Raw genomic sequence first — 24,345 nt, 5'->3', positions numbered from 1 at the left:
TGATACTAAAAGAAAAGGTTAAATAAAAACACTGGTTTGAAAATAATTGGATTGTTTTTGGTAATATTTGGTTGACGGTAATTTGATTACTAAGAAATTACCACTTATTTCAAATTTAAAAAAAAAAATCCCGTAAAAAATAGCACTAAAATTGTTCACATATTCAAATGTCTTTTATTGGCATTATCGTATTTTTTTATTTGTTTATTTGAATACATATTCTTTTTCCAGATTACTTCATTATACAGTCGAACCCGCTTATTAGAATAACTCTTATAGAAATATCCCGCTTTAAGGAATATAAATTTGAGGCCCGAAACATTTTTACTAGCCACAAATGATCGGTTATTAGAATATCCCGGTTATAGGAATATGTTTGCTAGCATGAAGGCTATTCCAATAAGCGGGTTCGACTGTACTACAAAGGACCCCGCAGAAACTTTATGGGTAATGGCTCTCTGTCAAATGCTCTGAAACTTTGGGTTCTGATAGTCCTTGATGTGTAGAACAAAAGACTCAATGGGCGCATAGCTCCAAAAATCATGGTTTTAAGATATAAGCCTCTGAACTTATAGGTACAGTGAGGACATTTGACTTGGAATAAATTCATTTTACCGAGAATGGGCGACTTTGTAGATAAATTATTAATCAGGTCGATTTTTATTTTTAAATTATAATTTTTTGGCATATATATCAATCTAGTGACGTTATCCATCTGGGTGATGACGCAATCGATGATTTTTTTAAATAAGAATAGGGGTCGTGTGATAGCTCATTTGAAAGGATATTCAATTCTCTATTCACTAATATAAACATTAACATAATTATTTATAAAGGGTGCCCAAATCGTTTTTTGAATTAAATTATGTGAGCCAAAAAGAAGAATATGTATAATTTATTTATTTCGAAATACATTTTACTACTGTCAGAAAACCAAAAAAATGTTAATTTGAAAAAAAACATTGATTTTCGCTTAAACTAAATGTTCAAACTGCTAAGAGGCAGGTGGGTGGCAGTTTTAATATTGAATTTAAGCGAAAAGCAATATTTATTTATCAAATAAACATTTCTTCCTGTTTTCGGACAACAGCAAAATGTATTTCGAATTAAATAAATTATATACATCCTTCTTTTTCTCTCAATTAATTTTTATTTAAAAAAAATTTTGGACACCCTGTATAAATAATTATGTTAATGTTTTTATTAGTGAATATAAAATTGAATAACCTTTCAAATGATCTATCACACGACCCCTATTCATATTTAAAAAAAATCATCGATTGCGTCATCACGCCCAGATGGATGACGTCACTAGTATAATATATATGTTAAAAAATTATAAACTAAAAATAAAAATCGACTTGATTCGTAATTTATCTCCAGAGTCGCCCATTCTCGAGAAAATGAATTTTTTCCAACTCAAACGTCCTCATTGTAAGTACCTATAACTTCATAGGCTTATATCTTAAAACCATGATTTTTTGGAGCTACGTGCCAATTGAGTCTTTTGTTCTACACATCAAGGACTACCAGAACCCAAAGTTTGAGAGCATTTGACAAAGAGCCATTTCCCATAAGGTTTCTGCGGGGTCCTCTATGGATAAGAGTGTGGTGAGACACGAAATCTAAAATTATTTTAACATTCGTAATCAAAACTAAAGAAATATTAACATAACTGAGGATATGGGAAACCGGCCTAAAACCTATATACATGGCACCTCCGGTAAAATAGTGTCACATCTCAAAAAAATTTAAATACGGTTTTATTGCATTAACAGTTTAATAAAACTACAAAATGTTATCTCATAAAGTGTTACGCTTATAGTTTAAGTATTTGTCATTTGATGACAATTGAGTCATTATATGATTAACCCAAATCAACAGTGCACCGAACATAAACAGTGTCACATATAGGCTTGTGCAAAGCATTTTTCCATCTAAGATGTAAGCGTCGTTTGTCAACTTAAGACAGTATATGTGATTACTTTATTCAAAACAATCTGCGTATGTGTTCAAGAAAAGTGACACATTTGTCATTTATTTATCTTTATTTTTGCAGTATTTTTGTATAATGTTCTTACTTGTATTTAAAGTTACATCATTAAAACCTATAAGTCTGTTAGGCAGATTATAATAATGATCTTATAGCCGGTACTGCAAGAGTCACTTTTGATAAATATTATTTCGTCAATTTTTCGTTATTTTATCTGCATAGTGTCGCAACTCAAAAATGTATAGAGTTAAATCCGAAAAATTCAGACATACATTTTAAACGTCATTTTCTCGATACTTTGCATTTTTGACTTATGACACTGTTTGAGCGGAGGTCAGATTTACAGACGAATAAGTAGTAATTGCATAGGACTATGAAGGTTCTAATTGTGCAATACGAAGCTGCAAGATGAATACACTTAAGCTAGTCCCGAGATTAGCTTTACGAAAACAGAATATCTAACAAAAATAGAAGAAGTAAATGATTTACGAACAAAGAAGAAGACAAATACAAACAATCATTACACTGAGAGTATCGACAGAAAAATCATAAATATAAAATAAATAAAGAAAATTTAATAACAACTTGAAGCCACGTTTCTTGTTAATATTTAATGTTACTGACGTTATTTTTTCCACTACAAAATTTATCTATTTTTTAGTTACTTCACCATTTTTATAAAAACAACATTAATAATAATTTAAGACAAATCTGAAATTAGTGTCAAATCCAAATAAGTCATTACATACCTGAAAACTTTGTAGAGATCGTAGAAATAGATCTGTAAATGCTGAAACTGACAAAAGATACAAAATGTTGCATTTTGCAAACTCGTTACATGCAAAATATAGCAAACTACCATAATTCGATAACTCTCTATATGTATCATACTCAGCCTGAAGCTTCTTCTGAACCTCATTTGATTCCCGTAACGCTACTGCTATAGCTTCTGAACTTGCTTTGGTTTGATTGAGTGAATCAAGCAGTTTCTAAAAAAAAACAAGGTAAAATGGCAGCACTTTTAAGCTAGGAATATTATATATCTATGTATCTAATGAAACCTAAACATCCATCCTTAGACAGAGGCCTCCTCTTCATTATTGCATGCCTTTTGTATTCGGCATTTTGCATGCTTTTTGACCCGGCGTGTTTCTTCATGTCATCTTACCAGCGCATTTTTTGTGACCTTTCCCTTTTTCGTTTGTAGTTCCAGGGTCTACATGAATCTTTCTGTCTTTGCTACCTTTTCCATGTTTTCTTTTGTAAACATCCAGGTCTGATAGCCATATATGAGAACAGGGAATATACAGTGATTGAAGACTCTTCTTATTTTTAGGTATTAGACCTATTTTCTGTTATTTATAATACAGTTTTTAGAATGATGCAGAGGCCAATCTTTTTCTTCTCTTTATTTCTTTAGTCTGATTTTCTTCATTTAATTTAGTGATTTGGCCTACATATATAATATTCTTTTACCTGTTTTATTCTTTAGGAACTAGATTTAGGGCACTGTAATTATTAGTACTTCTTGCCGATTTGTCATGGTTTTTGTTTTACTGTAATTCATCTTTAGATAGTAATTCATCATGGAAAAGTGTTAGCAAGGCTACAAAAGGATTGCGAGGTGATCAAGAAAAATATTAAAACTAGAAAGCTGGAATATTTAGGCCACATTACTGGAGGTGCGAAATATGCGATATTAAGGCTCAGAATAAAGGGCAGAATTAAGGGGAAAATATCCGTAGGTAGAAGAAGAATTTCCTGGCTGAGAAACTTAAGAGAGTGGCACAGTTGCAACTCAGCAGATTTTTTCAGATCAACCGCCAATAAGGTGCGGATAGCTGTGATGACAGTCAACCTCCGATAGGAGATATCCCAGTGTTGTTGCTTGAACACACCTCCTAGTGCTTTAATAAATAGTATGGATGACATAGTATCTCCCTGTCTTACTTCTCCCTTTATTTTAATAGGCTTCGTTTGTTTCATTAGTTTTAAAGTTGTTGCCTGGTTATATTTATATTAATTTGTAATTAAGTCGGTATGTTTGTAGCTTATGCTTATGTTTTGTAGGGAATTTTTTACCGCCCTGTATAAATATTATAGCAACGGTTAGGTATTTTACCTTGTTTTGGAGTATATCACCCGACGAATTAGCCAAATCTTCAAGAAGTTGATTTTGTAAGTGAGATAGTTTTTCTTCCAGTTCCTCTCGTTCTTTTAGTAAATTGTTTTTCTTTTTTTCTAGTTCTGGATTTTCTTGAGAAATTGCATGTGACAAAAGTTGTTCTGGAAAAATAATAATAATTTACAAGATATATTTTAATATTTATGAACACAGTTAAAATATGATTTCACGTAAGTTTAGTTTAAAAATTTATGATATTTTATCTACAATAATTACTTTAACAAAAAAATTTTTCCGCTTATTATACCAATGATATACAGTGAATACTGCGCTGGTAACCGGCAGACTAACTCAAAAGATGGAAAACATAATACGTTATGAAACACATAGAGACAAAACTAAAGCGTAAAAGTGGGAAATTATCTATAGAAACCTACCGCTATCTATAGTTAGTTCCCAATTTTAGACGTTAGCTTAAGAGCTAGTTGACTTCAGTCCTAATTATACGTATGACGTTAATATGATATTAACATTTTCCTAAGTACAATAACGAAGTAACTTCAGAATCATATTGACATTACTTATTATAATGAAAAACTTACCAGTGAAACCCGCAATGGTAACTGTGAAATTCAGCAAGTTAATAAAAGGTACTATTTCAGCAGGTAGTTTCAAATGTTCGTTTCTGCTACATAATATTAATTTAAATTCGCTGTGGTAATCTAACAGCTTTCCATTCAATTTTATAAGACGTCTTTCACCTACAAGTAAAATATTTTTTGTTTACGAAATTTGATATTTGTTGTATAATGTTGATAAAAAAGTTTTTTTGGTTAGCTATATATCTTGTAAAATTATTCAGGAGTATTCGTGAATATTTGGAATTTGTGGATTATGAACCAGCGGTAACAAAAGAAAGTTCTGGGAAAAAAATGTGCCTAGAAAAATCGTTGGACGACTACAGAAGGCAGAGAATATTTGGAGAAGACCAATAGATAAATAAATAGTCAGGATGTATGGAAAACCAATAATTACAGCAAAACTAAGAGCCCCAAGAGCTAGATGACTTGTCACATTGCACGAATGCCATTTATCCGAAATATTATAACAATAATAAAGGAAGAAGAAATGGGAAAAGTTGAGGGCGTCCAAAGACGAAATGATTGAAAACAGTAAAGCAAGACTTTTTAGAAGTATAAGTGAAAGAGAAGAGAAGAAAGTGATTGGAGAGAAATAGACAGGAACCAGAAAAATGGAGGAAAATGACCAAGTTTTTTGAGGTCATGATCCTACAATGCCTCTCCCTCTGCTAAAATTTAGTGTCTCTGTAGAGTGCCCTAAAATTTGAACATTGGGTTTTTACTGCTTGAGATGTGAATAGTAGAACTGATATATACCTATGTATTTTTAGTAATAAATAGCAACAATAAAACTAGATTAACAATTTTGTTTATGTCTGCAATTTTTTACGAAATGTATACAGGGTGTTTGGTAAAGAATGGGCCATAGCCTAATCTTAGTTTCCTGAGGTTAAAATAGGTCGAGTTAAGCTAACTTACATTAGGACGAAAGTTGATAATAACCGAAATACAGGGTGTCAAAGTTAAAATTTTATTTAATTTGTTCTTGAATATTTCCTAACAGGCATGCGATAATAACACGAAATTTGGTAAGCGGAAGTTTTTGGGACGAGAAATCTAAATTCGCCACCAAAAATGATGTCTTGCCCAGAGGGAGCCACATACGCATTTAAGCGATCATTTATTAGGTTAAATTTTTTTAATTACTTTCTCTACATACTTTTTGAGTCAGAACTTTTATTCTCTTAATACGTTTACTTAAAAAAGGTATACATCATTTATCTCGCTAAACTCAACCATTTTAAATCTGCGAGGCGACATAATTTTTTGCATAACATCATTGTAGTTGCACCCGAAAGATAACTTAAAACCATAAAAATTTACAAAAATGTATCGCAAATTTCCTTCAATGGAATTTGCTATGCAATGACATACATATGAGAAATGGTACAATAATTATGGTTTCAAGTTTATTTTTCGGGTCTGACTACAATGATATTGTGCAACAAATTATGCTATATCGCAGATTTAAAATGCGTTTATCTCGAAAACAGTTGAGTTTAGGGAGATAAATACAGTATACCTTTTTTAAGTAAAATATTGAGAGAATAAAAATTTTGATGCAAAAAGTATGTAGAGTGGGGGATAAAAAAAATTTAACGTATTAAATGCGCGCTAAAAGACGTATGTGGCGCCCTCTGGGTAATACATTATTTTTGGTGACGAATTTGGATTTCTCATCCCAAAAAACCCCCGCTTACCAAATTTCGTGTTGTTATCCCGTGCCTGTCAGAAAATATTCAAGAATAAATAAAATAAAAGTTTAGCTTTGACACCCTGAATTTCAGAAGCTCAGAAATCTATGGTTAATCTCAGAAATCTATGGTTAAGCTACGGCCCATTCTTTACCAAACACCCTGTATATTGAATATAAAAGAAAAGCATATTTTAGATGTGAAGAAAAGATGCTCACAGGTAGGGGAGAGTTGGACAAAACCGGGTAGGTTGATAAAACCGGGTACCCTTTAATTCTTCTAACTGTCTGCTGCTATCTATTAGACAATGATAAAATTAGTGTCCCTTTACCACCAACAGTCGTGTGTATTCATTTTTACTTCATTTGAGAAATCTTTGCCGTAGCAGTAAGACCTCACCTGTTTTTTGATGCAGGAAACTCGATTTTTAAGGTAAGTTTATAGCTGTTTTCTCCTCTAATGAATAACTAATGGCCATTTCAAAATTTAATACATGTAACCTAGTACATTCCCTTTAATTTGGCCAACAATTTTAAATATTATATCATAACTTAAAAATTTAAATAACATTTAATATCTTGTTTACGAGTTTGACAAAACCGGGTAGTCTGAAAATCGACAAAACCAGGTACCCGATTTTATCAGACCTGCTGTTACTTCCAGTTTCTGCAGTATTCTATATTAGTTAACTACAACGTGTAGCTTCTTCTGTTGAAGAAGCTAGTAAGAAAGCTAGTAGGAAAAATTTTAAAAAATCTCCAGTCATAAAAAAATTAAAACTAAATGAACTGGACAAAAAAAAAAGAAAAAACGTGATAAAAAGGACTGCACCAAAAACAGAATTTTGGAGAGTTTGGAGGAAGAAGATAATAATTACGATGCGTGTCTATATTACAATTAACTATTTTCAAATTATAATGTGAAGGAAGGCTGGATAAAATGTGTGTCTTGCACCAAATGGGCTTATGACGCCTGTAGTGCCTATGATGATGTAGATGAAGTAGTTTTTATTTGTGACTTCTGTTCATATATTTTCGATTTTTGTTCACATACTTTTAACAAATATTTTATTTTCTGCTCATTAGTCTTTTTACATGGTAATTAAGTTACTACCCGGTTTTATCATACCGGTTGGACAAAACCGGGTATTTTGCAATATTTTCATAAAAATAAAAAAAAATTAAAAATCTAAGAATATTCTTAAAAATTGGCATTGGCATATCAAACTTAAGTCATTTGAGAATATTTAAATCATCGGCAAACATTTGCTACTCTCACATATAGCAAAAGATACAGACGGTTTTTGGAGTGGTACCCGGTTTTGTCCAACTCTCCCCTACAGAAATTCCCAAAAAATCTGATAATATTCGAAACTAAAAAATTAATGGATAAATTAGTAAGTTTAAAATAATTGTTGTACAGTGGGGGCTCACCCACAGTGACATATAAATATGTATATATATAGTATTGGCAAAATTTAAATTACCTTGTAACGTATATTCCCGTCTTAATATCTGTAACAGCACTGAAGATATTGTGTCGATTTCTTCAATGATAAAAGTTTTTCCGAACCTAATAAAAACAGTTTTAATAAATACTGTTACATTATTACCATATTAGTTACCTGACAGCTAATTCAAGGGCGCTCTTAAATTTGGGAGAATTTTGTGTAATACCTTCGACATTTTTGTGTCTTAGATGTTGCTTTAACCAGTTTATGGCTGACGATGTAGGATCAATTAAAAAAGGAACCAGATCAGCCTGAAATTCAATATAATTAGACTATTTTCTTAAGAAATCTGAATCATCTGTACAAATAACTATATTTTAATTATTTGGTTTGTTATATTTTTGGAATCAAATGTAGTATTATTTAAAGTAAATTAAAAAAGGATTCCGTGCCAACTATTATCAATGCATTGCATGTTTTGTTTTGCAACATAAGAGAATTCGTTGAGAAATTCTGTTCCTTTTCTTGTTCTTCGTATTGATATACAAAATAGTTGTATTTATACTGACTTTTAAGTTTTAGAATGATGACATTCATTTTTGAAACCGTCGTCTGAGTTAGTATGTAGTACCTTTAAGCGTCTTACTTCGGCAGTTTTGTATATTTTTTCGTATTCTTTCATAGCCTACATTCTACTATTACCAATTTTTGTTTCACTAATTTAAACTTTCCCTTTATGGGAAAGTAATGAGCCGGAAACAAATAAAAGCAAAGAAAACAAGTAAAAAGAACAGAACATTAATCAGAAAACAACAGAATTTGATCTTATTAACGGCAATAAATAAGAAAATGAAAAGAAACATACTGAAAATTGGTCATAAATCACGATGTAGAGACGTTCAATTACCAGCTGAATATAAATCTGGCCCAAAAAAAGCTCTACCACATATTCCAAAATGGATGAACCTGCATAAGGTACTCGATATGAAGTAAGTCAAGTCATGGAGGATCACTTTGGATTGGTATAAACTAAGGAAGTCTCTTAATATGACCAAGGACTTTAATAAAAATAAATCAGAGTAAACAGTAAACATTTCTTAAGGTACTAAAACTACACAAATATAAATGTGTCAGAATACCTTCCAAAGAGTCAAAGTGATGATCAAAAGTTAACTTTAGATTTTCTAGTAAACAAAATACATTACTCAGGGTACAGGAGGGCGTAACGTTGGGCTTCACATAGGCTGCTGATGGAGGAGCGCATGTAAGTCTTTGGGTTGATAAGAAGTCCAAGGTAGAATTAAACACTTAAACCAGCGTTTCTCAACCTTTTACCCTTTCCGACCCAATCTTCCATAATTATTTTTACCGCGCCCCCCCTCGTTCAATAATTTTGACAAAAAACAGTAAAATCTTACTTTTTATTATTGAGTGCTCTTTATGGTTATAACTCCTATTCAGTGTTCATGTGTATTTTATTTTTTATTTTGTCAGAATTTTGTTTTGCTTTGATTTTAGTAAATTAGTTAATGATGTTGGTGTATTTTTTTATATGCTCACGCCCCCCCCCCCCCCATTACTAAAAGCTAGGGGGCGCGCCCCACAGGTTGAGAATCGCTGACTTAAACAGTTGGTATTGGAAGGCATCTTACCAATTTCGTTATACTGATTTTATTTAGTTAGGTGTAGAGACATCTACGCAATCTGAAGAACGCAATAAAGAAAAGTCTGCGACAATCAGTTCGCTGCCGAAGAAAGACTAGAAGAAAAAAAAAGACCCTAAATTTTAGAGGTGTATACTTAAAATGGACGGAACCAATACAGAACTGCCTAGACTGTGCTGTGAAAAATTTTAAAAATGTATGATTAACGATTATACAAATATTATAGTCTAGTGATTTTTCGACTTGATATATTTTTCAAATATAGTGAAAGAAATTTTACGCTTTTGTACTTTGGATTTTTTGGGAATCTATCTTTTTAACAAGTTATACAGTTATTTTTACTTCGTTCAGTAATATTTTTTGTCCATATAGACCTTGACCTTGTCGTTTGAGGTGGTCTTAATTTGGAACGATAGTTCATCATTTACTGAGAGATATACCTGAACAAGTCTGCCTTGTTTTCTCATCATTCATAATTCTCTTATAATATCTAAAGTTGTTAGAATATTAAAATTGTTTTCGAAGATGCTATTATTTCTGTACATATTTTTAACGTTGAAGTTTACTTCCCTAACAAATATTTAATTAACAATGTTTTTTAATGAGAACAGAAGTTTCAGTATACTTAACAAACTAACAAACTAATTTTTCGATATTACATATACACTCACCGGCACAAAATTACGCCACCCAAAATGTTTAATTAAGTTTGAAAATCTATAACTTTATTATTTGCACTCCGATTTTCAAGATTCTTGCATCAGTTTGTAGGTACATGTATTGATGCTGTTTGCTATTATTCCGGTAACAAACTTTGCTTTGATGGCATTATACGGGGGTGAATGGAAGTGTTGTTTCTTCTCCTAACTTTAGAAAATTCTGTGGAAAAATTGGAGCGATGATTTTGTTTCTCTGCGCTGATACTCTTTTTGTATTATCCTGGGGGTATAACTAGGGTTTTGTTTTTTGAATTATCTCTTTTCTTGTAAGAGCTGTAAATAAAAACACTGCTTTGAAGGTTTATTTAATTAAAAATACCAAACGCACCACAAATAAAAAAAAAACAAAATTAACAACAAAACAAAACAACTCAGTAGCAAGTCTGTCCACCTCTTGCAGCAACGACTTCTCGTAATCTGTTTAGCATTGAATTAAGATGTGTTATCCTTGCCTGGGGAATAGCGCGATATTCCTCTACCAAGGGCCATAATTTTATCAAATTTTCTGGAGGCCTAGGATGACGGTGAATAGTTTTTTTTAATTCATCCCATAAATGCTCAATAGGATTGAGATCTGGACTGCATGCGGGCCATTCTAATCTTATCAATACAACCTCGATTTTATTAGTCAATCAGTGTTTTTATCTACAAAAAATGGTACAGCTCTTACAAGAAAAGAGATATTCGGATAATTAAAAAAAAAACAAAATTTTAGTGATACCTCCGGGATAATATGACAGGACTATGAAACAAAATCAGCCATTCCATTTTTCCACAGAATTTTTAAAATTAGGAGAAAATACGTTTCCACTCACTCCTGTATAATGCAATGCAAGTAAATTTTTTTAAACGGTATAATAAGAAACGGTACCTACAAACTGTGCAAGAAAATCGGAGCACAAATAGTAAAGTTATAATTGTCAAACTTAAAAAAAAAAATTTGGGGTGGCGGGATTTTGTGCCGGTGAGTGTATTATACCTTTAACATCATAACAGCATTTTCTGTTGATAATTTATCCGATGAAAGACCTTCACTCTGCCACTGCATACGCTCCCTTTCCGTTGAGAAGAATGAACCAGCGTCAACTATATCAACGTTTAACTCCTTAGCACAGTGTGATAAGAAATTACTGAAATTAAAAAACAATTTAAATATAACTGTAACAAACATATATATTGGTACGTATGCGTTTTGATAAGCAGTGGACGTAAACAATAAACAGAGATTTCTACACTTCGATGCGAATAATGTTAACGATTATTACTGTTCAGTTATAAATTACTATTATTTTAAATTCTTCCTCTGTGCATAAAAAGGTGTGATGTTGGGGGTTGCTGGACGAAGACACTCCCGAACAAACAAACTTAAACTTTCTACATATCTTTATTCTTACAAGGTTAAAGGTACAGTTACAACTACGTCGACCGACATTATAGTTAGGATAGGTCAAGGTGACCCATATCTCGGTAACTATATCCCCTGACCACGCGCCAGCAGAGTTCAGCGAACACACTGATACAACAATGAATGTCTCAGGTACTCGACCTTCCCACTTATATCTTATTATATTAAAAACAATGCCCATATGTATTACCATATATGGTTATGCTATACGTATTTCAATAATGACGTGTGCTGTGTTTGCAGTCTTGCGAATGAGTTGAATACTTTGAACTTTGCTACTATCGTAATAAATTATACAAATTGCAACTATAATATTGACCTTATTCTTATAACAAATAAATTAGGAAAATTCCGTGAGGGTTGTCGTGTACCATCACATCTCTCTGGGCGGGGAAAAGATGAAAGGGAATTTCAGTAACAATTTCCTTTCATCTCTATTTTATATTATTTATGCTGACTGACGTCTCTCCTTTATAAGAAAATTAAACAAACATATTAAAGAAAATGAGAAAAGAAAAAAAATGAGATATATAAATATTTACACTGAACCTTAAGTACTAGTAAAAGTCTTATGGTGGACTATTATTACACTTTTACACTATAACACTTTTCAGTACTTATTCTTTTTATATATTATACAGCTTAACGTTATTCTTATGTATGACTACTTGTTTACCCTTTTTCTCAATAATTACGTTAGGCGTTTCATCTTTAATTACGGTATATGGACCCGAAAACAAACAGTTAAGTTTTGTGTTTGGCTCCTTTTTTATTAATACCTTATCTCCTGGTTTATAAGTTATTTTACTCGTTTTGGCATCATATATTTTTTTTTTGCTGTGTTTTGTATGTGTTAGTGTTTCTCTGGCCTCCTTTGCGGCTACTTGTAGTCTGTATTTCAGTTCCATGGGATAGTCGTCAAAATTATACAGGGGTTCTATTTCGTTTTGAACATTTGTCGGCAGTCTACATATTTTTCCGAACACTAATTCGAACGGAGTATAACCCGTTGCTGAGTGTACTGAAATGTTATACGAAAAACAGAAATATTGCACCCATGTACTCCAATTTGTAGGGAATTTTGATAGTTGTATCCTAAGGTACGCATTTAAATGTTTGTGAGTATTTTCTAAAGCTCCTATTGTTTCGTGGTGATATGCTGTTGAGTTTAGTTTCTCTATTTGCAATAATGAGCATGTTTCCTTAAATGTTCTTGCCATAAACTCTGAGCCTTGGTCTGTGACTATTTTTCTGGGTACTCCATACCTCAGAATAAAATTTTCTACCAATGCCTTGGCTACTGTTTCGGCTTCTTTGTTCTTTATTACATATCTTTCTATGTATTTACTTAGCTCACATTGCAGTGTCAATATATATCTATTCCCACTGTCATCCATCTCAAATGGTCCTACTAGATCTATAAATATTGTGTCGAATGCGCAGGTGGCAGTCGATGTGATAGTTAGAGGTTGTTTGGTTATGATAGAATGCTTATGTCTTTGACAATCGTCGCATCTCTTCACAAATTCCTCGATATCTTTTCGTAAACTATTCCAAAAATAATATTTCCTTATATTTTTGTACATTCTATTTATTCCGGCATGCCCTCCTGTTGGTAACATGTGAAAATCATTAATTATAATTCTTCTTAATTTTTCATCTGCTATATTCTGTTTGTCTTGTACTATACATATTTTGATATCTCTTTCTTTAAATATTTTAGGATCCTTTCTTATCTCTTCAATAATTGGCTGATTCTTATTATTCTTTACTAGTACTAGTTCCTTTATATTCTTTTGTGCGCACATTTGAATCAAGGCTCTCAACGATGCTCGTAGCGCAGACGTTGATCGAGGTTCTTGATATGTCGAGTTTCTCAACGACGCTCGTAGTGCAGACGTTGATCGAAAATCTCGAATCAGATAAATAATATCGTCTTCTTCATTGTACAATATACTACTATTTGTATTTTCTTCAGCCGAATCTAGCTTCATTGTTTTGCAATCGTCCTTGTCTATCAGTTTTACCTCTACCGCACTTTTCGGGAATTTCAACAATTCGACTACGTCTGGTTGATCAGTCCATTCGTTCTTCGAATCGGTGATTTCCTCCTGCTTTTTCGTTTGTGCTCTCGTCATCACTAATATACTTTTCTCTGAGTCCTTATTTAGTTGCTTTAGTTCTTCTGATGTAACTTCTATTCGTGATAAGGCGTCAGCTGTTACATTTTCAGCTCCTTTCACGTATTTAATTGTAAAGTCGTATTCTTCTAACTTCAATCTAAATTTGGTTAATCTGCTGGAAGGGTTTGTCATACCAAATAGGTACACCAATGGTCGGTGGTCTGTCAAAATAATAAATTCTTTCTGTAGAAGGTAATGTCTCCATTTAGCAATGCTCCATACTATTGCCAGTAATTCTTTTTCTATCGTAGGATAATTCATTTCCGCTTTATTAAGTGTTCTACTGGCATATGCTACCGGTTTGTCATTCCCGTTTGACAAAGTTGCTCCTAGTGCGATGCCAGATGCATCTGTCCGTAGAATAAACGTGTTCTCCTCCGATAAATCTGGGAATTCCATTACGGGGGGGTTTGATAATGACGTCTTGAGGCTTTCAAAAGCTTTTTGGCATTCTGTTGTCCACTCAAATTTTACATTTTTCCTTGATAGTCTATTTAGAGGTGCGGCTATTTCTGCAAAATGATTGATATGTTTTCTGTAATAATTTGCAAAGGCTACGAATCTTTTTGCTTCTTTTGCATTTTGTGGTATTGGATATTGTTCCAATGCGGTGATCTTTTCCGGATCTGGTGCTACACCTTTATTCGAAATCTTGTGTCCTAAATATAATAGTTCTTTTTTCATAAACTCGCATTTAATTGGATTTAATTTCAGATTTACTTTCCTTAGTCTCTCTAATACCTTCACTAAATTCTGATTATGCTGTTGTAGACTGTTGCCAAAGACTATCAAATCATCAAGATATATAAACATGTTTTCATAATTTAAACCTGACATTGCCATAGTCATGGCTCGTGAGAAACATCCTGGGCTTGTCTTTAACCCCATCGGAAGTCGTGTCATTTGATATTGACCTCTATCGGTTGCGAATGCTGTGTACGGTCTGGACTTAGAATCGAGTTCTATTTGGTAATATCCTTGGTATAAATCTAAATGTGAAAAATATGTTGCTCCTGATAAAGCGTCTAGGATTTCTTCTATGCATGGTAATGGAAATCTGTCATTCTCAATTTTGTTGTTTAGTTGTCTGTAATCTATCACAACTCTCCATTTCTTGTTTCCATTTTCATCGTTTTTCTTTGGCACTATAAGTAGTGGAGATGAGAATTCTGATATTGCATTTTCAATAATCCCGTCTTTTAACATTTTGTCTACTTGTCTATTTATTTCCGTTTTTTGTCCGTGTGGTAATCTATACGGTTTTGTATAAGCAGGTGATACTCCTTTTTGCAATTTTATTTTTGCTTTGTATACGTCCGTCGTTGTGCATGGATCGTTTTCTAAGAAAAACACATCGGAATATTTTACACATATTTTTTCTATTGCTCTTTTTTCCTCTAGCGATAAATTTTTTTGTGTTTATTATATTCAAAAGTCTTTCGGCACGACTCACCGATTGTTTTGATTCTCCCATGTGGAAAACGTCGAACTTGTCTAATCTTTCGACCTTCGGTCTAAAATTCTTAACAATTATTTCTCTATCATTGATATTTAATATCCTTATTGGTATTTTTCCGTCGACTGGTTTTGAGACTGTTCCTGCCGAGAAAATTCCTTCCGCTATCTCCTGTGGTATAGTTACAAAATCTCCGTAGTGTGTCCCGATCTCGAAAAAAAATAATTTTTCACATCTCCTAGGTATTATTATCGTATAAATTTCTCCCATAGATAGCATTTTAAAATCTCTTCTCATTCCTTCTACATGTAACGATAATTTTAAGGATTCGTAATCTATTGTAGCAAAATATTGGTATAAAAAATCGCTACCAATAACCCCATCGACTTTATTTGTGAAACTCTTCATAACTGCAAATTCCTGTGTCAACGTTATCTTCTCTGAGTTATCTAATATTTCAAGGTCACACAATAAGGTTCCCCTTGTATATATAGTTTTTCCGGTAACACCTCGCAAGCTAATACGTCGGGTTTTGTTTATGTCGGTGTAGTTTTTATCTAAACATTCTTCAAATAAAACGCTGACTGTTGCGCCAGTGTCAATTAATAGTTTTTTGCGTTTTCCTCTGTAATAAACCTTAATATAATTTAATCCACTTGCTGTGGAATTATCTGCCTCCATTTGATGGGCCACGAAAAAAATCTACTTCTTGTATTGTGCTTGTGTGTGGTTGCTCTTGGCGGGGCTGCTCCTCTGTTGCGAAATATGCTCCTGGTGAATTTCTGTTGCTGGGGTTTCTACCTTGCGACCAATTATTATTTCTCCCTCGATGACCATGTCCTGCTCCTCTGTTTCTTTGAGACCTACCTCTGTTATGATATTGTCTTACTTCGTTTCCATTTGTATTTCTATTATTATATGTCTTGTTACCTTCTTTTCTCCTGTCAAAACTATTTTTGTATCCGTTTGTTGTATTTCTTCTTCCGCCTCTATATGTTTTATTCATGTGGTACATTCCTGCAGTTTCCGTTCGAGTTAGCGATTCTTCGTTCTTTGCGCTTGTTATCGCTTCCGCTAAAGTGCTAAAGTTCTTGGCTTTCAAAATTGTCTTTATCTTGTCATTTTTTAAACCGTTAGTAAACACGCTTATTGCAATTTTTTCGTTTACTTTGGCCAGCACTTCTTCTGCATCTCTGTTTCCCTCTGCTTGTGCTATTGTTAATTTAGCCATGAGCTCCTCTAAACTTCTTCCAAATTTTTCTATTGACCTATTCTCTTGTTTCGCTGAGTTGATCTCCGCTGACAGAACAGGGATAGATTGTTTTACTAGAAACTTTTCTTTAATATCGGTTATTAGTGCCGCGTTTGAGTTGTAAGTGGTCTTCAGTCGTAATTTTGCTGCTTGCGTTAGTTTCACCTTCAACAGGTACTTTGTTAGTTGCGGTTTTCCTTCATCATCTAAAAATTCATCGTACAGTTCAATTGCGTCTATGAATGCTCTAATTGATTCTTCGGTGTTTCCTATGTGAGGGATCAGGTTCCCTGCTGTTTTCAGTTCGAATTTCTCTCCCATCTTGTCGTTGTTATGTTCAACTTGTCTTTTCCGTAGTTCTGTTTGGACTTTTCCGATCTTTTCTCCAATTTTTGCAATAATATCTGCAATGAATTTGTCTTCTGCTGCCTTACAGCTGTCACCTTTGTATATTTTATGCACCGTCCTAAACTGTTCCGTGATAGTCCTGAGTTTTTCCACCCATTTATCTGTGATTAGCTTATTTTTCCTTCGTTCTATAGTGTCTTTTGTGAGATTCCTATTTAATATAGTTATATCTTCCAGAATACGTTGAAATCTTTCCTCGAACATAAATTCGGCTTGGCCTGCCTACGTTACTCAATAGTATATGGCCTAGTGTCTCGAAGTCTCAATTACTTCGTAAAGCTTATCATTGCCGTTAAGTTTATCAAATATAACAAAATGTAACATATAAAATAATATAATAAAACATAAATGTAAGTAAAATAAAAGGATCAATAATATTGGATAACCGTCAATATTTAAAGTGTCAGTAAATAAGTAAGTGAGTAATTATATAATAAAAAAAAAAATCAAAATTTCAATATGAAAATAAAAAAAATAGTCATCAAACTTACTTCATAAGCAGTTAAACTGTATTGTATTAAAAAGAAAAATTACTCACGAATATGGGTTCATGTGTCTATGCATTTGGTCCTGGATTCTGGGCGTCTAACCTCAGCATCTCCATTGATTTAGATACTTCCTGTCGGATGTGGCGTCGAAGCTGCTTCTTCCATCGTCGATACAGTAGCCATCCGACGATGATTATGGCCAGGCTGAACGATACAATTCCCAAAACTCCAGGGATTGATAGCTTCTCGTTTTCGCCGGTTTCAGCTGTCACACCTCCGCTGTTGCCTGCTTGGTTTATGAAGATCTGTTCCTCTTTTTCTTTATTCTGGTTGTTTCCCATCTTACGTGTAGAGCTGCATACCTCAATCTATATGCGAACCAGAAAACTCCATTCTTTAACTTAAGGCACGGGTCGCCATGTGATGTTGGGGGTTGCTGGACGAAGACACTCCCGAACAAACAAACTTAAACTTTCTACATATCTTTATTCTTACAAGGTTAAAGGTACAGTTACAACTACGTCGACCGACATTATAGTTAGGATAGGTCAAGGTGACCCATATCTCGGTAACTATATCCCCTGACCACGCGCCAGCAGAGTTCAGCGAACACACTGATACAACAATGAATGTCTCAGGTACTCGACCTTCCCACTTATATCTTATTATATTAAAAACAATGCCCATATGTATTACCATATATGGTTATGCTATACGTATTTCAATAATGACGTGTGCTGTGTTTGCAGTCTTGCGAATGAGTTGAATACTTTGAACTTTGCTACTATCGTAATAAATTATACAAATTGCAACTATAATATTGACCTTATTCTTATAACAAATAAATTAGGAAAATTCCGTGAGGGTTGTCGTGTACCATCACAAAGGATAAAGAGCTAAAGGTCTCTAGTTTGTCAAGATTATCGCCAATTTATTGCACATATATATTTTTTTAATATTTTCTAAGATAACAAAGTACTGTACTCTAAGTACGTACCACAAAAAATTATTTTATTAAAAAGGTCAGTCTTACAATAGAACGCGTTTCGGCTACGGATGGGAAAAACCTGCCGGTTATAACCTAAAACCGGTTTTTCTCCTCTGCAATAATCGATTTTTCCGGTTGTTTTTTGTCCCGGTTATAACCAGTTTTTTATTTTTAAAGTCATAACAGGTGAAAAACCGGGTAAGTGGAAAAAATACTGAATTCAGAGAAACACGGGGAAAATTGTTCGCCCCCCGCGCGTAAATGGGAAATTTTAAGCTGACTGAAACCAATTTTGCAACAATTATGACTGATTTCTATACTAATATGAACCGATATCCATTCGAATGAAGTATTGCAAACTAAAGTGCAAGGTAAATGTAACCTATGAGGTGGCAGAGGCTGTGACAAAAAAAACCGATCACCGGTTTTCGGACAAACCGGTTTTTTCGACCGGTTAGAACCGGCAGGTTAAACCGTACGAAGAAAAAATCGGTATAACCAAAAACCGGTGTTTTGTCAACAACCGCCATCCCTAATAATACAGGAACACAACATAGAACTGACCTAAAATATAATATAATAAAATTTAGATATGAAAATTGTAAATTCAATATGTGGTGACAACGCCCACCTCAGTCAAATAACTTACCCAACAGGATGGAGGAAGAGTCGATTGGTTCAAAACAAAAAGTATTACATAAACATTATTAACCTTCCGAAACTCACATAGGTTTTCTGAACATTAAAGCTAACATTGGTGTCAGAGACCGACATAAAAAAATGTTTCCATTGAGACAGTTCGTCTTCGTGGGGATCAGCCATCTTGCAAACAATTCAGGTGTAAGGTGCAAGCCGGTGAAGTGTCAAATGTGTTTTAGATAACTGATGGAGAAACATAAAGCCAGCCAAAGATACCTGAAGTTACGTCAGAAATAATATTTGCGGATGCCTAATACGTGGCAAAAATTTGAGTTTAGTAGGTATTATAGACTCCCGAGGTAATGACAGCACATTTTATTAAATTTTTAAAAGAGCATAGTAGCCTGTCGATGATGTAACGAGCACGACATCATATACTGTGCAATATATTGATGAACATTTTGATTATCTCGAGATCTCTTAAAAGAAAGCAACATACATTTATTTATTTGATAATACATATATCATTTAAATACTGACATGCGTAACGTACACAGTCCTACATTTAACAAATGCTGGGTATGGATTGTGGTTTATTCTTAGCATAAAATAGCCTTACCTAGGTGATAAGAAGATGCCCTCGTTTATCTTATCGTTGCTGGTTATTTCTCTAGTACTGAATTTAAAAATGTGGGTTAATACAAATTTGAGCACATATTTAATTATGTCAGTTTTTATATTTACACCTGAATAAATTTCATTAAAAATATAAACTTGAAAACTGAGAAAAGGTGTAATTTAGCTGTTTTTCATAAAGCTTTTGAAATTATAATTTAACTGTTTTTTATTTGGATAATTTTTCTGCTCCATCTGTTACCACTTACGTTAGTGAGATAGAAAGGGCAGAAATAAAGTAAAGGTAACGTGCGAATAACATAAAACTGTGATCTATTTTATAAAGCATCCTTTTACACATATATTTTAATTTACCTAAATCAGTCGAAAAATTTCACATCTACAGTTTTTGGTAAAATTTTGCTAAATTTTAGGAGTCTACCAGAGAATATAGTGGAAGATAGTAGGACTAGTACCTACGCCCATCATCTTTTATTACTCCTGGTTTTACCTATAGTCTAAGAGCTAGTGAACCCTCCGACTAACGATCGTCCTGTAAGGCTAGTTTGTCTAGTGATAATTCATAGCACACCAAGGCTAAAAACCATGACCTGGCAAGCATCAGCCGTGCACGTGTATCTACCAGGTGAATCGAAAAGTGCAAATTTAGGGGGTAAAATAAACTTTCTCCTGTAAAGTTTAAATTTAAGTATGTGTTTGAGTAAGTCATCTAGAAGAAATGTGTACAATGACAGGCGATTCTAAACAGCATAAGACCTTGCCAGGCGAGGGGAAAGATTAGGGGTTTTTCCTAAAATTATTTTTTTGCATCGAACAAATTTTTTTTAGGTTTTTTGAATCATTCCAAACAGAAAAGGTCTTTGATGATTTTTCTCTTAAGTTAATAGTTTTTGTTATATAAGCGATTGAAAATTTTGAAAATTGCGAAATCGGCCATTTTTAACCCTAAATCGGACATTTATCTAAAAATTTCAATGTTGCCAAGGAACGTAGATATTCTGTAAATATTGATTGATAAAATCCCTAAGAGTTTTTTGAAATAAAATATCGAAAACCCCTCTGTTTTTTTAATTGCTAATCAAGCGGGCGCGACACTGTAGTATAAGTGAGGACGTTTGAGTTTGAATAAATTCATTATCTCGAGAATGGGCAAATTTCAAGAGAAATCCTCAGACAGGTCGATATTTATTTTTGAATTAGGACTTTTTGGCTTATATATAATACTAGTGACGTCATCCATCTGGGCGTGATGATGTAATCGATGATTTTTTTAAACAAGAGTAGGGGTTGTGTGATAGCTCATTTGAAAGGTTATTTAATTATCTATTAAGTAATATAAATATTAACATAATTATTTATACAGGGTGTACAAAAAAAAATGTTTCTTCTATTTGTCAAATTTAATCAAAGTTAATTTAATAAAAAAAAATTTTTGTACACCCTGTATAAGTAATTATGTAAATGTTTACATTAATGGATATAGAATTAAATAACTTTTCAAATGAGCTATCACACAACCCCTACTCTCATTTAAAAAATCATCGATTACGTCATCACTCTCAGATGGATGACGTCACTAGTATTATATATATGTTAAAAAGTCCTAATTTAAAAATAAAAATCGATTTGTCTGAGGATTTCTCTTGAAATTTGCCCACTCTCGAGATAATGAATTTATGCCAACTCAAACGTCCTCACTTATACTACAGTGTCGCGCCCGCTTGATTAGCAATTAAAAAACAAAGGGGTTTCCGATATTGTATTGCAAAAAACTCTTTGGCATTTCATCAATCAATGTTTAAAGAATATCTACTTACGTTGGTAACTTTAAAATTTTTAGATAAATGTCCGATTTAGGGTTAAAAATGGCCGGTTTCGCAATTTTCAAAATTTTCAATCGCTTATATAACAAAAACTATTAACTTAAGATAAAAATCACTAAAGACCTTTTCTGTTTCGAATGATTCAAAAAACCTAAAAAAAATTTGTTCGATGCAAAAAAAATAATTTTAGGAAAACCCCCAGATCTTTCCCCTCGCCTGGCAAGGTCTTATGCTCTTCAGAATCGCCTGTCATTGTACACATTTCTTCTAAATGACTTACTCAAACAAATACTTAAATTTAAACCTTACAGGAGAAAGTTTATTTTACCCCTAAACTATGCACTTTTCGATTCACCTGGTAGATACACGTGAACGGCTGATGCCTGCCAGGTCATGGTTTTTAGCCTTGGTGTGCTATGAATTATCACTAGACAAATTTCTTGCCTTACAGGACGACCGTTAGTCGGAGGGTTCACTAGCTCTTAGACTACTAATAGTGCAGGCCCTGGAAGTACTTGAGTATGCAAAACCTGCGAACCGGCAACTATGTTCAGATTCTTTACCTGAGACCTTGAACAATGAAAAACTGAATCTTGGCCGAAGGTGCGATGGTGTCTTGTTACCCCCTCCCACACTCCGTATGTTACGCGCAGATAAAAAGCTATTTTTCGCAAAAAACATATTTTTTTGTAGTTTTTGGGTCATTCTAAGTAAAAAATGTTCCGACAAGGTTTTTCGTAAAATGCATAATTTTCGAGATAAACGCGGTTAAACTTAAAAAAATCGAAAAATTGCAATTTTTGAACCCGAATAACTTTTGATTAAAAAATAAAAAAGCAATTCTGCTTCCAGCATTTGAATACTTAAGTCAAGTTACACCGGCTGTGATTATTTGCATTGCTAAAAATTAATTTTTTTATAGTTAAACAAAGCTATAAACAAACAGTGTTTGAGGGTTTTGTCGTATGTCCGCACCGCGCCAAGGATGTCCTACCTGGTTGCGTATTTACGTTTCCGTGTTCATTTCAAGACCCGGTAGTTTTGAAGTCGGCACGTAAACGGCGGAGCATATCTGCTTCCAAACACGTGTGCATTTCAAGACGTTTAATTTTGAAATGCGCACTGGTTTGTAAAAGAACTTCGCGCATAAAATTATCACAAATACGTGTTAAGTTTTTAACATTATTTTATTTTATTTGAACTGTTTGTCACAAATAGCTCATATCTGCAGAATAACAAATTATCATTCATTGGACCTGTGGAAATAAAACAATTTTGTTACCAAAGTTACATTCTTTTTTTCTTTATAATTTTTCAAAAAACTCAAAGTAGTGCCAAAATATCCTGTCAAAATAAACTATTACGATACGTATACATTTTGTAGTAATGCACAACAATATAGGTACTAAAAGTGTTATCTATATTAAAAACATATTTTAGTTTCAGCTAAACAATTATTGTTCAGCAAACATTTTTAGCTATTTTTAAAATTTAAAGTTATTTTTAAGGAAGCTATATCAGAGGAAGAACAGGGTATATCAATAAACGGAAAATTCTTGAAAAACATAAGATTCGCAGACGACACCGCTATTTTTGCAGACAGTTTAGAAGCACTGCAACGAGTAGTACCTAAATAGATTACATCAAGTCAGTATAAAATATGGACTACGAATGAATGTTAACAAAACCAAGTACATGATTAATTCTAAGCAACATACAATAGGAAGGCTAGATATCGAGGGAAAACAAGTAGAAAGAGTGAATAACTACAAATATCTGGGAACCTGGGTAACAGAAAACAACGACCAAGGTAGAGAAATCAGGACACGAATCGAATTTGCAAGAAAAGCATTTATAAAAATGAAAAAAATGTTTGTTAATCGAGACCTTTCTCTGGAGCTGAGAATAAGAACCTTAACATGCTACCTGTTCTCGACTTTTTTGTATGGAATGGAAAGATGGACACTGAAAGTAGACAACATAAAAAAGTTGGAAGCGTTTGAGATATGGTGCAATAGAAGGATTTTTAAAATACCATGGATCCAACGAGTTACGAATGCAAAAGTGTTGAGAAAGCTACAAAAGGATTGCGAGGTGATAAAGAACATCAAAACAAGAAAGCTGGAATATTTGAGCCACATTACTAGAGGTGCGAAATATGAGATATTAAGGCTCATAATGCAGGGCAAAATTAAGGGGAAAAGATCCATAGATAGAAGAAGAATTTCCTGGCTGAGAAACTTAAGAGAGTAGTATAGTTGCAGCTCAGTACAGTGGTTGCCTGTGATGATAGCAAACCTCCGATATGAGCAGGAACTACAAGAAGAAAAAGAAACATATTTTAGTTTCAGCTGAAAAAAAATTATTGTTCAGCTGAAACTAAAATATGTTTTTAGTAGAACACTAAAGTATTATTGTGCATTACGAAAAAATGTAGTAAGTATATCTACATAATATAATAGTTTATTTTAAAACAGAATATTTTGGTACTTCTTTGAGTTTTTTGAAAATTTGTAAAGAAAAGGGAAGGAAACAGATCCAATGAATCATAATTTTTTTATGTAAATATATCATTTTTATTTGTATAAAAAAAAATTGTATATAGGAGGTATTGGTAGTAAGGAGTCGGTTTGTTATACCTAATGGTGTAAAAATGTTTGAATTTTAAAGTATGTAGTATGAAACACAAATAGGTACATTTATTTGAAAGTAATTTTTTTTACAAACGTACATTATAACAATAGTACTAATGTTTTTTTGCAAACAGGTTCATTGTTTTTA

General features: G+C 33.1%; 1 protein-coding gene across 1 annotated transcript in view; it reads right to left on the bottom strand.

Annotated features, from left to right (window-relative positions):
* Positions 1-24,345, bottom strand: part of LOC114331236 (cytoplasmic dynein 2 heavy chain 1) — a 410,099-nt gene that overhangs the window by 27,773 nt on the left and 357,981 nt on the right. The window contains exons 53-58 of the mRNA XM_050645881.1: positions 11,266-11,416; positions 8,078-8,214; positions 7,940-8,025; positions 4,721-4,879; positions 4,116-4,279; positions 2,743-2,982 (exon numbers count right to left, since the gene is read on the bottom strand). Of these exons, the coding sequence (XP_050501838.1) occupies positions 2,743-2,982; positions 4,116-4,279; positions 4,721-4,879; positions 7,940-8,025; positions 8,078-8,214; positions 11,266-11,416 (937 nt within the window). The remainder of the gene's footprint in view (positions 1-2,742; positions 2,983-4,115; positions 4,280-4,720; positions 4,880-7,939; positions 8,026-8,077; positions 8,215-11,265; positions 11,417-24,345) is intronic.

The sequence above is a fragment of the Diabrotica virgifera genome, chromosome 3, assembly GCF_917563875.1.
Source record: "Diabrotica virgifera virgifera chromosome 3, PGI_DIABVI_V3a".
Classification (NCBI taxonomy): Eukaryota; Metazoa; Arthropoda; class Insecta; order Coleoptera; family Chrysomelidae; genus Diabrotica; species Diabrotica virgifera.
This window is presented reverse-complemented; position numbering and strand designations above follow the sequence as displayed.